We start from the raw sequence: 16,880 nt of genomic DNA on the forward strand, positions 1-16,880 counted from the left end.
TCATGTCTCTACTGTTACTTTTGCTCAGTTTAATGAATAATAGCATTTTTTTCTTTAAAAGTATTATAGTGCCCTAAATTTAGAATGGATAGAATGGATAGAATGAAATGATACTTCATTATAATGTTTTATTATTATTATACAAATTATAAAAATATATATATAGAATTGACTATAATACACAAATCTGTAAAAACTAAAATAACACTAAAATATTTTAGAACACAATTAGGTTCACAGTGTTGTTCTAGGACCAACAAAAGATCCAGGAACATGTTCTACTTAGCAAATTAGGGTCATTTTTGTAGGATAGAGTAAAAGTTTCACTGTGAGCTTAAACTAACCAACTTGTGCTGGTGCTGTTATGCTGGCTTCAGCAGTTGAACCCTGGCCCTCTTCATTAACAGCAGCAACAGAGATCCTGTATGAGATGCAGTCAGTACAATCAATGTTATATGTCAACAAAAAATAATAACGTCAGATTAGTACAGTGTAAAAATGAACAATGTATACACTGAATACATTAAATAATGCATTTGATGTTGCATAAAATTGCAGAAATATAAAAACTGGAAGACTGTGTATGTATACTACCTATATGTAGTGTTATGGAATGTCGGGTAGAATGTGTTGAAGAATACATTTCCTCCAGTTGCTACACTGATGACGTGTTTGTTGGATGTGAGATTGAGGTTGAAGCCCAAGATGGGTCCTCCTGGTTTTTCAGGTAGAGACCAGCGAACCTCCACACTCTTACCAGACACGCTCTCAATACTCTTAATGGATGGGCTGGAGGGCACGTTTTGGAAGGGAAACACGTTAAACAGCTTCAAACAACTGATTTTGAAACATGATGTAAAAAGACTGTTGAGCATCTGTTGATTTAACCTACGTCCAATTGGTTTTGTTTGGTACCAAGGGCTCGCTGGAGAGCAAGCGTGTGTTTCTGCGATCAGGGCCCAGACCCTGAATTTATAGCAGGTAAAATGTTCCAACTGTTTGACGGTGTATGTTGATTCTGTCACATTCTATGAGGAAAAAAAAAATGTCAAGAAATGTTCGGGTGATAATTCTTTCCAAAATTAACATTTATATTATTATTATTATATATTATATAAATGGTAAGTGAATTAAATTTGTACAACTGCTGTTAAAAAGTCCAATAAAAAATTTATACTTTTATTCAGTAATGATGCATAAACTGATCAAAAGTGAAAGTAAAGACATTTATAATGTTGCAAAATAGACCATGGTTTCCACAAAAATATTAAGCAGCACAACTGTTTTCCACATTGATAATAATTAGAAATGTTTCTTGAGAACTAAATCAGCATATTAGATTGATTTCTGAAGGATCATGTGACAGTGAAGACTGGAGTAATGATGCTAAAAATTCAGATTTTCCATCACAGGAATAAATTACATTTTAAATTATAATAATATTTCACAATTTTACTGTTTTACTGTATTTTGATCAGATGAATTCAGCCTTGGTGAGCAAAAACATTAAAAAGTCTTACTGACCCCAAACATTTGTTGGTAGTGTATATTTGTAAAGTACAACATCACGGTAATATCTTTATACTGAATTGGATTTAAGCTTATTTTATTGATTTAAAAAGCATTGTTTTTGCATACAGTAATATGAGATTTGGGAGAAAAACGTGTTTGAAAATAATGTTATAATAAAAAACATCCTAGTTACTAGTCATTATAATTACATTTATATTTTCTTTGAAAAAAATATTCTTTCCTTTTCATTTTATGAAATTAAGTATGACCTGGAAATTACTTGTACCCAAATGCATATTGCTGAATTTGACGCAATAATTTAGGATTTACAAATCACAGACTAGGACCGGTCCACTGAAGAATATACACCACATCAGATTGATTCAGAGAATCCCAGGTCAAAGTTGCAACATGCAACATCTGGACAGAAAGAACATAAATGTTTGTAAACCAATCAGTAAACAGACACCGAAGTGAAAGAAGCGAATAAATTGTATTACAAATCCTCTGCAGTATCCTACTCACTTTGGCAAATGACATCCATACACTGTCTGAAGCCACTTTTGGCTGTCTAGAATTACAATATTTCAGACATCATCTCAAGTAAATTAGAAAAAAAAAAAAAAAAAAAAAAAAATCAATACTAGTCCAGATTGCATATTAACAAATCTCAAAAGTCTTACCATGGGATGCACCGAGGCATCAAGAAGCCATTTGTCACATGATGAAGCTTTGAGAGAAATAAGCAGAAATAGTAGCGCTGACAGAATTTGTAAACCTGTAATTTCCTTCCATTTCCAACAAATCTTTTCCATTTCACATGCACCGAACTTCTGGATTCTAAACACACCCTGCACAGAAATACAGTGTTAATGTTCACATAACAGAAGCAAATCTCCCCAATGACTTAATTATTGATCTGTAAAACACATCCATGGCGGGACACTGTCCCTTTAACAGTCCCTCAAAGTTTGTGGTCACCTGTTCCGTGTGGATCAGGTGTGTCTGACCAGAAACCAGACGGAAACAGGCGTTTCGTAAGAAGACTCGCCAATTATGTGTCATATATAACCAGATTAAGCAGACTAAACTATGGCCACTTGATTGTAAAGTGTAGAAGTTCTTATCCTTACAGTTGTCATAGATTCAAGGCAGTGTTTATATAATGGTTAAAATGTAATTGCTATCAGTTCCAATGAAGGAAAAGTGTGAATTTTATCAATACCAAAGTGCTCACTATAGTATGTAAAGGTATTTAGTGTCAGATTCAGCATATCATGTACATAACCATCCAGACAGTTTTAGATTGAGAATAGCAAGAGTAAACAGCAAGAGGTTCATTCAACTGAAAAAAAAAAAAAAAATAGACGCCGTTAGATGGCGTTTTGAATTTAACACAGATGAAAACGAGGCTGTGAGGGAAAAATGTAGTTTTTTAAAATGGCACGCACAGTATGAAGGTCCCAGATCATGTTATTTTCGCCACTTCTATCCTTTCATTCCTGTCAAAAATTAAACCTGACTAAGGTCGAACTGGTTTCCTATCCCTATCATGTCACATAATGCCCCCCAAAAAAATTTCAACTCGTTTCTACGTAGGTTTGTAAAACCAAACAAAAATCACAACCAATGACAGTTAATGTAGTCAACATCATGTTGTTCATTCATGTTTTGTAAGTTTTACCTGGCTTCCCCTCTAGGTGGCGATGCTTCACAAAACCTTTGATCTCAGTAATGTCAGAGATGAATTATGTGTAGCTTATATAAACATTTTATGCATGATAAGACATGTTTATCTATATTTATAGTATAATTTCTCAGAGTAATAGTGATCTGCTAAAGAGTACCTCTCCATAAGTCCTTGTTAGTACATTACTTGTGAAAACTTGCTGAATTGAACACAACACATGCATGCAGTTTATAATATGCTCCTTTCTGTGCCCCACCAAATACACCCTTTTTTTTTTAAGTAAATACAGATTAGTCTCTCCCAGAATGCAGATAAATTAGAAATACTATCTATTTCAACCATGTTTTACACTTTACATATTTTGTACCACATGAGTGTAAGTAAATAATGACAGCATTTTCATTTGGGTGAACTATCCCTTTAAGAATATTCACGCATGTTCCTTGTTACAGAACATTAACAATTTCAAAACACTGCATGTTTACACATTTTCTTATAAAACCTGTAAAAACAAGCTGACATTTACTGAGGACCAGGACTCCCTTCATTTTGATTAAACCAGAGATAGTGGTGTTGATCATTTGCCTTTTGTGAGTTAATGCATGCATGCGGCATGCAAAACATCCATGCGGCAGGAGGACCACAATGTCTGCTCACTTCTCAAACGAGAGGACTTTCAGTGATGTGTCTAATTAAGCTACAGGTCTTGATGTGAAGGGGGTGCTCTTAAATCCACAACCCCACTGCGATTGACCCTGTGATGTGACAATGAACTAGATGTACTTGTTTATGTATTTATCACATGAGAAGCTCTGACACTTCAATCAGACCTTAAAAATAGCAGAAATGTTTTTCCACTGTCTTTGTCCAAGTTGTCTCCTCGCCAGGCTTAAAATATCACACGGTCAGTTCAAAAGAGCACAGCATGAATATTAGAGTTAGAGTTATGGTGTATTATTCGCTTGGTATTTGGGACCCCAATAATGCTATAAGCAGAGGTTATTTGATGTCAATTCCAGGTAAGATTTACGCATATAGCTAGCTGAGTGTGACTTATAAGCCAATAAGTCAATAAGAATTGACCCTCTTTACTTTAATACAGTGTTTTTTTAGCTGATGTCACCTATAGAGAAAATAACATTAACCATTAGCCATGTGATTCAGAAGTTGAGTAGTCCTCCAAAATCCACAAACTTCATTTTGTTATCTAACATCATTATTTTTCCTAATCCAATCAGTTTCTGATGGATAACATCAAGATCCTACACCTTTCTTTATATATATATATATATATATATATATATATATATATATATATATATATATATATATATATATATATATATAAACATTGCATTATGATAGTGAAATATATAGGGTGCAAATGCTGTTTCATGTTGACTTCAACATATTTTATATAAGATTTTTTAACGTTTTGAAACAAGCTTCTCATGCTAATGCTAACTGTGTTCGATAAAAATGCAGTAAATATTATTACAATTTAAAACAAAGGATATATATTTAAATATATTTTAAAATGTAATTGATGCCTCCAGTCATCAATCCATCAGAAACTATGCTGATATGCCAATTTGGTGCTCACACACACACACACACACACACACACACACACACACACACACACATAAAAGTATATAACTAAAATTATTAAAAATTACATTTTATAATTCATCAGAATTAATCAAATGGAGTAATTTGTCTGCTGCCCCTTCTTTACCAATCCAAGACAGGACGACGACAGCACTGTCCAGACTGAGTATCAAAGGATTAATCATTTGGATTTACTCTGAGCCAAAGACAATCCATACAGCATAACACTCATTCCACAATGCTGCTTAAATTCATGAGGTCTGGGAAAACATGTTTTATGGGCAGCACAGGACTGGGATATACTATACAGGGTCTTCCACCCCTGCTTTTTGACCGGCGGATGTGTCATCTGAGGCCATCCTAGAATCACAAATAGCAAAACAAAACGCATTTTGATGTAACAAACAACAATGCACCACCAGCACAGCCTTTTTTGGAATCTGCTGTAATCAGGCCCCCGTGAGGTCATTTTCTAAACATGTTTAACACAAGTTTTGTCATCCTTCTGCAAATGTTTGAAAATCCCTTACACCTGCTTTAACATGTAATAGCTGTGGGACTGCAGTGAAAGTTTGGTTAGGGGGATTCTCCTAGGATCAGCCCACCACAACCATGCAAAGATTGCTGTGCAAGTTTTATTTCGAGTGCTGCTGAGGATTTGTGGGAACAAAGGAAATTTATTCTGGGAGAACCTCATTGACAATATCCAACAAGAAAATCCCTAGCATGACCACGACTGACAGATCCTTCTCACTGAAACTGATTAAAAGTAAGCAATGAGCAATATAATAATGAAGAAATGCTGAAGCTTATTTCTTCAGAAATATTGTGTCCGGCTGATGTGTCTCGGTTCCCATATTAGGGCAGATGCGAATGTGTGTGTATAAAAATAGTTCAAGGCATTCTCCACAGCCCATCGCTTCAAATCCCTCCGGAGAGCTTTTTAATTTACAGAGCTGAGGGAAGCGTCTGTCTTCAGTTGATAGGTGTGTATCTGCTTGTGTGCGAGTGTTCCTGAAACCCTTGCTATTAACTCACCAATAGGTAGATATTCTGCATGTTCATCGCATATCACAGCTTCTTCTATTTCCAATTTCAGCTGGGATAGAAGAATTAATTTCTAGTACCACTACAAGATGAAACAGCAGGGAAAAACAATGCCAGATGAAACAAATAAACCATATAATTATGTAGAGGGATGCAAAGTAAAAAGGCTCATCAAAAATTTAAAAGGGACAAGAATGTTTCTCATATCTTATGATGCTGATGATGACAAAGGCTGTGCCTCTGTTTTGGCTAGACATCAACTTTAACCTGGTGGAAGTTAGCTGAAATAGGACAGGTTTCATGACATACCCTCATCCTTTAAATCTATAAACATAACTAGTTATTGCACTGTGTAGAAAAATGACCCAGGCTAAATTAAACTCAAACATGTAGTGAAAATAAACAGGTTTGTGTCAACTACAGTTGGTTTTACGCATTTAATTAATGGTTGGCGAAAGGATGAAATTATTATATTTTAAGCAACCTTTCAGAAACCTTTAAAATTGCAAAAATGTTCTTGTTATGTATTTTGATGCATGGATGCAGTTTATGGCTACATTTTATCCCTTAAATTGGCCCAGTTTCCAAGAAAAATATACAAAACGTAAAACAGAAAATAACAATGTAATGAAACTAAGAAAACATTAAATAGTATTATTATATAAAGTATTATATTATACACTACCATTCAAAAGTTTGTTTTTGAAATAAATATCTTTCTATTATCATTTATTTGACCAAAATGCAGTACCATGTTAAAATATAATTACAATGTAATACAACTGTTTTCTATTTTAATACATTTTAAAATGTTATTTTATCCTGTGATGCAAAGCTGATTTTTCAGTCATCATAAAACCCCAGCCTTCAGTGTCACATGATATGATCCTTCAAAAAAAAAAAAAATATATATATATATATATTATTCTTATCAATGTTGAAATAGTTGTGCTGTTTAATATTTTTGTGCTGCTTAACATGACAATGTTTTTTCAGGACTCTTTGATGAATGAAAAGTTTAATTAACAGGTCATTTTTTCAAAAAACATTGTGACCAACCATGACCAAGTACAATAGTGTATAGTATACAGTATATATTAAAAAGGTTACTAATTACATACACTATTTTTGTCACAGCCAATACAAGGAAATTTTTGATTAATTTTATAAAAAACAAACAAACATTTGAAGCAAGTTGAAAAGCATTATTCTGATTTTGCATGCATGCCAGCTAAGGTCTAATAAATGGGCATTTCAGCATTTTATAAAATGCTTCCTGACCAAAGCTGTGAATCCCTGCTGAAATAACCCACGTAAACAACTTAATCATTTGGCCTCTTCTGCCACTCTGCAGCAGCCGCCACCTTTACAGAATGCAATTGCTACGTGTCAGACACGCGGGCTCCGTTCCTTATCCTGTGGAAAAGCTGCACCTTCCCTGACCTGACATTTCTGTTCAGAGCCATCCATCTGCCATAAGCAAGAGGTGTTGACAGCGCGGTCTGACCGGCCCTCTGCATCTTCCCTGTCGACTGGCACAATTTTCTCTCTGCAGCTGTGAGAAAACAGATGAAGCTTTGAAAATGGAGAGCAAAAACAAACAACGAATAAACTACCACATGATCGCTTGAGCATCCCGGTTCCCTTCTCAAAGAGTGTGTAACTGCCAAGCATTTCCTAAATTTATACCAAGAGGCAAGTAAATCCACAGAGAGTGATTGATAAATACTCTAGTAAATGTGTTTCGGGGTTTATAGTGCGTCACGCAGAATGGGATAAAACCTGGCCTCATCCGGAGCTTAATTCATCCATCTGTGATGACAGATCATTGCACTGTCACCTTCTCGTTCATTACTGTTCTTTCATTGTAGAAGAGGCGGCAGTGCTACCGGGGCTTACGATGTGGAATTGCATACTTGCGTCGCGCATAGCTGCAGGACAGCAGGATACGTGGAGGCACGCCAAAGCCAGTCCAGTCCAGAGAAAACACATCCAGCTCACATTCCTCCACGCATCCTTGGCTGTTAGATAAGAGCGGTGTGCTTTTCAAATGTTTACTCCGTGCTTGATTTAGGTTTCCAAAGCCAGTATAAAGCTCCTTAACACAAAGGAGTCTCTGCACGGGCCTGTTGTTTTTCTCAGCATCAACAGTCTTTGTTTCATATCTCATATAACAACTCTGTAAAAAAAAGATTTTTTTCAAGTTATAACTAAAGGTATGTTTTACTATTTCACACATTCTACTTTTTCATAATTCCATGAAAAATCAATGTGTTACTTGCTCTTTCTCTGTAATTATTTGCAAAAACACCTCAATTTAAATCCTACAACATTTCTTAAAAAGAATTTTAAAATTATTTTTGCTGTTGAAATCGGCACAGGAGTCCCAGATGATTTGCCTAAAATCACTTATGCAAACCTACAAACCCACAGTAAATGTGACAAAAACATCACTATTTACATAGATGAGAAACTTTCATTATGTTTGTGACATTAATAACATTCACATTGTTAATGAAAACCAATATTTCTACAGGTGAAAAATACATATTTTTCACTGTAAATCTGTTAGTATTTTGATTAAATATATTCATATTGTATATCTGAAATGACCACTAAATGCCAATACATTTTTATAAATCGAAAAAATATAAATTAAGATATTTAATTCAGGATGCCATATCATATTGATATACCACATACTTTATAAATTAGGCAAAGTAACTGATACACTAAATAATTTATTTATTGATTATTCATATTTTGGTGATGTCTGTTTAAAAATATTTTTTAATAGTGAATAGTTAATAAATACAAAAGTAAACAAATAAATGGATTATTAAATTAATGAATAAATTAAAACCACTTAGAGCTTTGTTAATAAAATATAATACTAATAATAATTTAATAACAATATTAGCAAATAATAACAACCATGAGATTTTATCTTCCAAAAATAATATAAAAAAAGTGTTTATAAAAATAAATGAATAAATACATACATAATATTTATTTAATATATACATTTATTGCTTTTTATAGAAAAGTAAGCATTTTTCACTTCTTGTATGGTTAAAAAAATAATATTTTTGTTTTATAGACAGTGATAATGTTATGAGTGGGAAATATTTGTATTTTACATATGCATTTTTGTTTCATTGCAAAATCTAACAATCCTGCTCTATCACTCCTCCCTATTTACTATAAACTAGAGTTTGGAAGGATAATGATCCAGCATTGGCTTCCTTCATCAGTCGTGTGACATCACAACAAACTCTGGATGGAGGTGCAGATACAAACAGGCCGTCCTGTGATCTTGAGATGGGGATGCACTCCCTTTGCATACCGCCCTCCCGTTTGTTTTCCCCACCCCTTTCAGTTCCTCCTATAAACTTTGTAGCGTGTCCTGAGAGCCTGTGTGTCCACATCCAACATTCTCCTGCTGCTTCACACTTTACCTTTTATCTGAAAGGACTGCTTCCACCTCAGGCTGACATTTAACGGGTAAGAAAAATGTTTTCAATCAATTAAATCTTAAGTTTAACAGCCCTCGAAATGGAATTATCGCAGCTACTTGAGTAAAATAGTATCAAAATTAATATTAAAACATTAAGATTTCCTAGACATTGCATGCAGTTTACATCAGAAAATAGTGAAAGAGAATTAAAAACATCAAACTTAAAGGACACAGAGGACATAGACGATGAGCTGTCTAGAAAGAACACCAAAAGCACATTTGCATCCATCACTGAAATACCACTTTCATAAAATTTGCTTCCATGCAAATCAGTGAACTGAAAACAGTCGGTCAAAGTCAAACAATAATTTGATGAACTGTAGCATACATTCACAGGAATAAAAATGTGCTTTGATGTTTTATTTATTTTTACTATACAACCAGTACAGAGTAACACTGTATAGTCTTTTGAAATGGAATAAAAGGCAAAACTAGTTGGCTTTTGTTAAATTTCAATACAGCTGATCACAGATGCTAGTGTTTACTTTCCAGCTAAGCAGTTATAATTGTCATTGGATCACAGGACTGGAATGCAGGGCCACTCCTGATAAACACTGGCTTTTGGAGGCTTTAAAATGAAATCAAGTTCACAAGTCTCTGCTTCTGCTGAGATATTTTTATTTTTATCATCTTGCTGATGTTTGTTTATCCTGTCCACATGGAGCAAGTGTCGTGCTCGAGGGGCTAATAGCGATATGGGGTCTCTTAAATCTAGTTCAATCCCAATACACTATACAGAACTACGATTTGCTGAAATTTCTCATTTAAAATGCTCTTTTCCTGAGGCCAGATAAGCAAGATAGAGAGACAGATAAACAAAGACTTCTTGTCTCTCGGTCAATTAACTCAGTTAATAGGAATGCTGTTCCTTGAAAATAATCAAATAATGTCCTGCTTGGAATTACTTGAACTTGTGTTGACATTTAGAGTGATTCGACTGACTGTACATGAACTTTTGGCGCAGTCTGGAAATACTGAGCACATATATCTGCAGACAGCTGATAAGAGAATAGCTTTAGCTGTTAGACAAGTGGCCATCACTCACAAATGCATGTCATTCACAGCTTTTAACACGAGTGCCCTAAAGAGGGTAAGAGTATGACAGTCAGTACTGTCTGAACTTTGAGTGCCACTACAGAGTGTTCATGCTAATCACATCACTTTGGAAAATGGCAAATATGCAAGACAAATGCATACTATGAATAAAAAGAATTTAATAACAATAACAATTGTAAGATTCTTGTTGTTGTTGTTGTTGTTGTTATTAAAGAATCCCTAATAAAGAAAACTGTGAATTTGCACAATATCTACTGAACATGGTATTTTCATGTAGTATTTTTAATTATGCTGCATATATTTGTTAATCAATTACATGAACTCCCGATATGTGAATTACGAAAAGGGAAGGGAAAAATTGCTTTATATGTTAAATAAATAAATAAATAAACAAAATACATATGTAATTTAATAAATACATATAAACATTAAGCATTTTAATATATATATATATATATATATATATATATATATATATATATATATATATATACAAACACATGCACAAATAAATAAATAATTATATATAGTACATTTATATAGTCCAATAAATAATGTTAATAAAATATATTATATAATTTAAAACATCATGCCCTGGCTTCACAGACAAGGTTTAAGCTAGTCCCAGACTAAAATGTAAGTCTGAGCTTGTTCAACTGAAAGAAACTTGCACAGACTGATCTTAAAATATATCATTGCCTTTGTTTTGTTTCAAGATGCACATAGGTGATGTTTTTTAGAAAAGGCACATTTATAAAACTTATGTCCTAATTGAACTATGGCCAAATCCTGGCTTAGTCTAAGCCCTGTGTAAACAGGCCTATAATTGTATAAAAAAATAGATAAATATAAACAATACGATTTTTAAACAATACGACCCAAAATTATATATTTTATTATGGCTTATAGGAGAAAACAGCTTAATGTTTATATATGATAAATTATGTACTTTTAGACTATTACACATCACTATGGAAGCCCGTTTCTGCCACTGAATAAAAAATAAAAGGTAATTGTGACTTTTTTATCTTTTCTCAAATACTTTTTTTAATCTCAAAACATATCTTTATTCATATCTTGCAATTCTGACTTTATAACATGCAATTGTGAGTTATAGTCAAAATTGCGAGTTATGAAATCAGAATCGCGAGATTTAAACTCACAATTGCGAGATATATAGTCAAAATTGTGCGTTACAACTCGCAATTGCGAGTTATAAAGTCAGAATTGTAACGCGCAATTTTGACTTTATAACTTGCAATTCTGACTTTATAACCTGCAATTCTGACATTATAACTTGCAATTTTGACTTTATATCTTGTAATTGCATAAAAAAAGTCAGAATTGTGAGATAAAAAGTCGCAATTACCTTATTTTAATTTTTATTTAAAAGCGGAAATGGGCTTCCATACATCTCTCTATAGCAAACAGAGAATAGTTTTAAATATTTTTGTGGTACTTGATGCATCACTTTCATCAGGTATTTTAATTTTATGTTGTAATAAATACAAAAAAATAAGGACAGTAATACAGAATTATGGGCAAGGATGCAACATCACAACCTGAAAGGTTAAAAAATGCAGCCCACTGTAGTGGGCAACATAGCCTACATCAGAGGTTTAAATAAAGACTGAGCCGTGCACACCAGAATCAGAACAGATTTACTATAAATAAATCCAAGTGTGATCATCTGTTATATTTTTATTTCTAAGACATCTTAAAAAATAATAATTTCTCTCATTTTCACCATAAGGCACCACAAGAACGTAACAGCACCCCTATCTCCATCCGTCCATTCCTCTCACTGCCACTAGTCTGCAGTCTTCATCAGGATGGAGAGGGTGCAGCACATGGCACGCTCAGCCATCCGGAGGGCGTCCAACATCGAAGTGAACCCGCAGACCAAACGCAACCTACAAGATCTCATCATCAACTTCTCCCTCATCCTCATCTGCCTGCTGCTCATCTACATCATCGTCTTGCTCATGTGACAGCAAAAGGCTACAACCGGCCAATCGCAAGATGCACTGTACAAGACCTTGGACAATTTCTGGGAATTGAAAATGTCCTACTGATGATGCAATGCATGTTAATTTCCTGAAATGATTCGAGGGCTGCACTAATTTTTCTTCATTTATGTTTGTTGCATTATTCTTACAACAATAAGCATATTTTTGACCTTTGGATGAGTACAAATCTCATATTGTTCATATATATTTTGTATCGGGATATACATAAAACATACAAAATTGCATGTTAGGTAAATTCAGATATGTTTTGTATATGAATGAAGACCACACAGAAGGAATTGGTCATATGATAGTTCACAAAGACACAAAGAATGAACATCAAAATGCCTGTAATTTCTGGCAAAAGTAACTCCCATCAGCAAACAGCAATTCCTTTAAGTGCCAAGTCATTTATGTAAATATTCCCCTCAAAAAATCTCATAATTGTTGTGTTGAAATGCAAAATTTATAGGTCAGTCCCAGAAATCATATATTATTCACAGAGGAACAGAGCATGTTGGCACTAAGGTAAATTACGCTTGTACACTTAACATATTAATGTCTGTTTACACTTCCTTTGGACACGATCTGAGAAAGAGAGAGCTAAAATGGGTAATTTAAGGATGTTTTTAAATGTGGACAACCAATAAAGAGAAAGTTTGTTTTAAATGATCCAACTGACTGAATTTTTCAAACAAAAGAAGCAAGAAATAAACCATGTGTAGATCCTGTTCAAGGCACTGAAGCGGAAAACCATAAAAAGCACCGTAAAAAGCACTTAAAGTGCATTTAAAGGTTTATTTCAGCTACAAATAAGAATACTAAACTTCCCCTTGTTCCAAACCTATATGCATTTTTTAATAAAATACACATACAAATGTAAAGAATCTATTTGTTTCATAGTTTATACAAAGTTGTAAATAAAACAATGATTACTGGGGAACATTTCTTTGTAATTATTTGTAAAAGTTACTAGCAATTTCTGAGTGAAAATTGTTTCTACACCAACTTTTTTTTTTTCAGACTAGTTCTGTTCCTATGACTTTAGAAGACTTCAAATATCTCACAATATAATGCATTTTGCCCAATTTGACAGCTTGTTATTATTACTACAACAAGTATTTTAATATTTTTAAAAACAGTTTTTGTTGTTTTTATCAGCAAAATAACAGATGGTTTGGACTGACATGAGGGTGAGTAAATAATGACAGCATATTTGGGTAAACGATTCTTTTAAAGACATGCCGTCCTTTGACAATGCTCATAAAGTATAGATTTAAGATTTTAAGATGTTTAATTTATTAATTTTATTTATTATATTGATGGTTTATAGTTTGTAAGAAGACAATATAATACAAATATGTGTCTGTGCAATTTATTTCAAAACTGGCAAGACATTGGTATTCCAACAGTTTTAGTCCATCCAGAAAAGACATATTTATGAATATTATATGAAATGAATGTGCATCTCATTTTAAATCAAGTAAATGCCCATATCAAAAGGGAAAATAACAAACTCACAGTGAGATATCAAGAACAGACAAATGGGCTATTGAAAACTGCAGTTTCGCATGCTCTTCAGTTGGGTGTCTTGAAAAATTTAAAAGGAGAAGTACTGTGAAAATAGCTCTTGTGGTTGCTGTTCTTTTGGTGCTACAGTTGAATCCTCAGTCTTACGAGGGCTGCACAAAACACAGAGAAGTTAAACACAACCAGTTATGCTGCAGCAACATTAAAGGAAAGAGAATTAACACATCCTAATCAAACACTTCCACGCTGAGTTGCTACTTTATTGCATGATGATACTATCTAAAAAATTAACAGTGGCCGCAAAAAGTATGTAGACTTAGGCAACTCTTTGAATGTCATTGCAATAGATCAGAAGTGGCATTTATGTTAAAGAAAGATAGCGCAAACACGTTTCAAGCAAAATATGTCACAAAAAGCAGACATACTGCTTAAAATTGAGACTGAATGTATTTGGATCAGAATTTTTGTGCTTTGTTGGAAGGGGTCACTACTCGAAGGCAAATGAACAGAATGAATGACAGAGTGTACATACATTAAATTTTTTTTTTTTTTTTTGAAGATCAGGGTTTCTGCAGGCTTTTTGAAGATACGTTTTTTAAAGTCTCTAAATGTAAATATATTAGCAACGCATAATTTGAAAATACTTCCAGCATATCTTCATTACTTTTTAATTAATTTTACAAAAAGAAAAAAGAATACAAATACCTCTGCCCTCAACCACTAGAATATGGAACTTTTTCATCAGTATTTTTATTGTTTTCCAATGTGAATGTGTAATGTTTTTTATTTCAAGATAAATGTACCTGAGAAGCAAAAGGACATATGAAGTCTTGTTTCATGAGCAGCTGATCAAAATTGAGTTTATGATTAAAACAAGAACATATATCTGCCAATGTGCTCAGAAAAATCAACTTAACTGAAAGTTCTCACATCCCATTGACAAACAAGACTTGCTTATTTTGCATCTCAAGTAAATTCATGTTGATTTAAGGATGATTAGAAATTTCCACTCTAAATACTGTTCATTCATTTTTACACATTTCCATTTCCTTTAATGCATTACTTGCCGGTTCTTTATTATTATTTGTAAAATTCTCAAGCAATTTCTGAGGGAAAATAGTTTCAATGTACTCCTACATCATTTTTGCAGCAAATAAAACACACTAAATACATAATTTTGTAATTTCTGATGTGATCCTGAGCGATTCATTTGGAAAACAGATATAAACTCACCTAAACTTAACAAAATATGAATTAATGTGCAAATATCAGTAAATTTATTTATTAATATTACCTCAACTGTTGGATAAAAGTAATTTCACACTGTTTTAGGAAAGTATATTTATATTTTGATTTTTAATCTGTTCATTAATCAGATAAAAAGTTAAAAAGTAAAAAATATGGAAATATATGCAATTCTTATGAGTGTCTAAATATTTTTTGTGGCCACTGTTCATGTGTATTTACATTATTTCCCAATAGTAGTCATTACTATATTCAAGTAACCTTTGCTTTTTGGCAGCAGTAAAAATGATCCTTAAATTAGATGTCTAACTACCACAAAGTGCAGTGTCTCTTGACCAATAGGAAGCTGCCCTCCTTGTTCAAGCATCAAATAAATCACAGGCACCATGCTGAACTATTTCCTTTTAAGTGATAAATAAAATATGCCCCTCAACCAGAAACAGTCTAATATTATCTCCCAGCCCAAAGCTGCGTATAACATGTTCCTGTGCTTGATTTTCACTAGGCAAGAAATACCAGGAATAGCTGCTCATCATTTGAATAGCTCATTTTAAAACCACAAAACAACAAATGCATGAAATGTGGAGGGCGGAGCCATACTCGTGACTGCTATGTGATGATGTGATGACATCAACCGCATGCTCGCTTCGGCATTCCAATGCCATTGTGTGATCACACACTGTTTAGGTGAACTTTCAGTCTGATTTAAAGGGTAAGTTCACTAAAAAATGAAAAATAGTTCATAAATTACTCACCCTCAAGTCATCCTAGGTGATATGGCTTTCTTCTTTCAGACGAATCCAGTCGGAGTTATATTAAAAATTGTCTTTAATCTTTCAAATTGTTTAATGCCACTCAGTGGCTGTTGCATGCATCAGTCCAATAGAAGTTAAATAAAAATCGCCCATCCATAAATAAAAGTGTCTCACATCGCTTCGGGGGGTGGGGGTGGTTGAACAAAGGCCTCCTGTAACAAATCGATGTGTTTTTGTAAAAAAAAATATCCATATTCAAAATTTAATAATCACTTAAATGTAGCTTGCGCCAACAGTTGTACACGGAAGAAGCTCCGGGAGCATGACGTATGGAGGTCAGCGCTGCGCATGAGTCTCGTGAACAAAGGAAGCAAAGTTTCCTTACTTTAGCAAAGCAAAACCAGTCTCCTCTTGGCTTATATCGAAATCCTCTGACATTCTTCTTTACAAATCCTCGTTTTGTACTTCTAATACATGCGTGAAACCGACCTCCATACGTCATCCGCCCAGAACTGCTTCATTTACAACAGTGAGCGCAAGCTACATTAAAGTGTTTATTACGTTTTGAATATGGATATTTTTCTTACAAAAACACATCAATTCGCTACAGGAGGCCTTTGTTCTCCCGCCGGAGCTGTGTGAGACACTTTTTTTATGGATGGGTGATTTTTATTTAACTTCTTTTGGACTGATGCATGCAACACCCACTGAGTGGCATTACACAGTTTGAAAGATTAAAGACAATTTTTAATATAACTCCGAATGGATTCGTCTGAAAGAAGAAAGCCATATCACCTAGGATGACTTGAGGGTGAGTAATTTATGAACTAATTTTCATTTTTGGGTGAACTAACCCTTTAAGGACATCGGTACGTACAATTTATCATGCACATCAAAGTAGCATGAAA

General features: G+C 33.7%; 3 protein-coding genes across 5 annotated transcripts in view; 1 reads left to right on the forward strand and 2 right to left on the reverse strand.

The window, feature by feature from the left end:
• Positions 1–309: 309 nt before the first annotated feature.
• Positions 310–1,029, reverse strand: LOC122140158 (proto-oncogene tyrosine-protein kinase ROS-like). 2 transcript variants are annotated; one of them, XR_006156857.1, is made up of 3 exons: positions 893–1,029; positions 595–776; positions 310–421 (listed from the first exon to the last, which is right to left on the reverse strand). XR_006156857.1 is itself a non-coding variant. In XM_042742241.1 (2 exons), exons 1-2 carry the CDS (start codon positions 873–875, stop codon positions 340–342), a joined length of 363 nt encoding a protein of 120 aa, XP_042598175.1. In that variant the 5' UTR covers positions 876–1,023; the 3' UTR covers positions 310–339. The 2 variants fall into 2 exon arrangements, 1 of the variants encoding a protein (XP_042598175.1); XM_042742241.1 differs by having other exon boundaries at positions 595–1,023.
• An 11,157-nt stretch (positions 1,030–12,186) lies between these two features.
• LOC109049730 (cardiac phospholamban-like) lies at positions 12,187–13,114 on the forward strand. The gene has a single exon (XM_019067391.2). The coding sequence runs from the start codon at positions 12,266–12,268 to the stop codon at positions 12,422–12,424; it is 159 nt and encodes a 52-aa protein (XP_018922936.1). The 5' UTR covers positions 12,187–12,265; the 3' UTR covers positions 12,425–13,114.
• Positions 13,115–13,803: 689 nt separating this feature from the next.
• The window catches only part of fam184aa (family with sequence similarity 184 member Aa), a 30,352-nt gene continuing 27,275 nt past the window's right edge, over positions 13,804–16,880 (reverse strand). For both annotated transcript variants that reach the window (XM_042741954.1, XM_042741955.1), the window contains one exon: positions 13,804–14,124. In XM_042741954.1, coding sequence (XP_042597888.1) covers positions 14,043–14,124 — 82 coding nt within the window. In that variant the 3' untranslated portion in view covers positions 13,804–14,042. The remainder of the gene's footprint in view (positions 14,125–16,880) is intronic.

This window comes from Cyprinus carpio, chromosome B17, assembly GCF_018340385.1.
Source record: "Cyprinus carpio isolate SPL01 chromosome B17, ASM1834038v1, whole genome shotgun sequence".
Lineage (NCBI taxonomy): Eukaryota > Metazoa > Chordata > Actinopteri > Cypriniformes > Cyprinidae > Cyprinus > Cyprinus carpio.

Excerpts from the sequence above, each read along its gene's own strand:
- LOC122140158 (XM_042742241.1), bottom strand. The coding sequence starts at position 875 with ATGCTCAACAGTCTTTTTACATCATGTTTCAAAATCAGTTGTTTGAAG. Across the intron at positions 422-594 it reads TTCCATAACACTACATATAG|GATCTCTGTTGCTGCTGTTA; the intron begins GTAGTATACATA and ends CATCTCATACAG.
- LOC109049730 (XM_019067391.2), top strand. The coding sequence starts at position 12,266 with ATGGAGAGGGTGCAGCACATGGCACGCTCAGCCATCCGGAGGGCGTCC.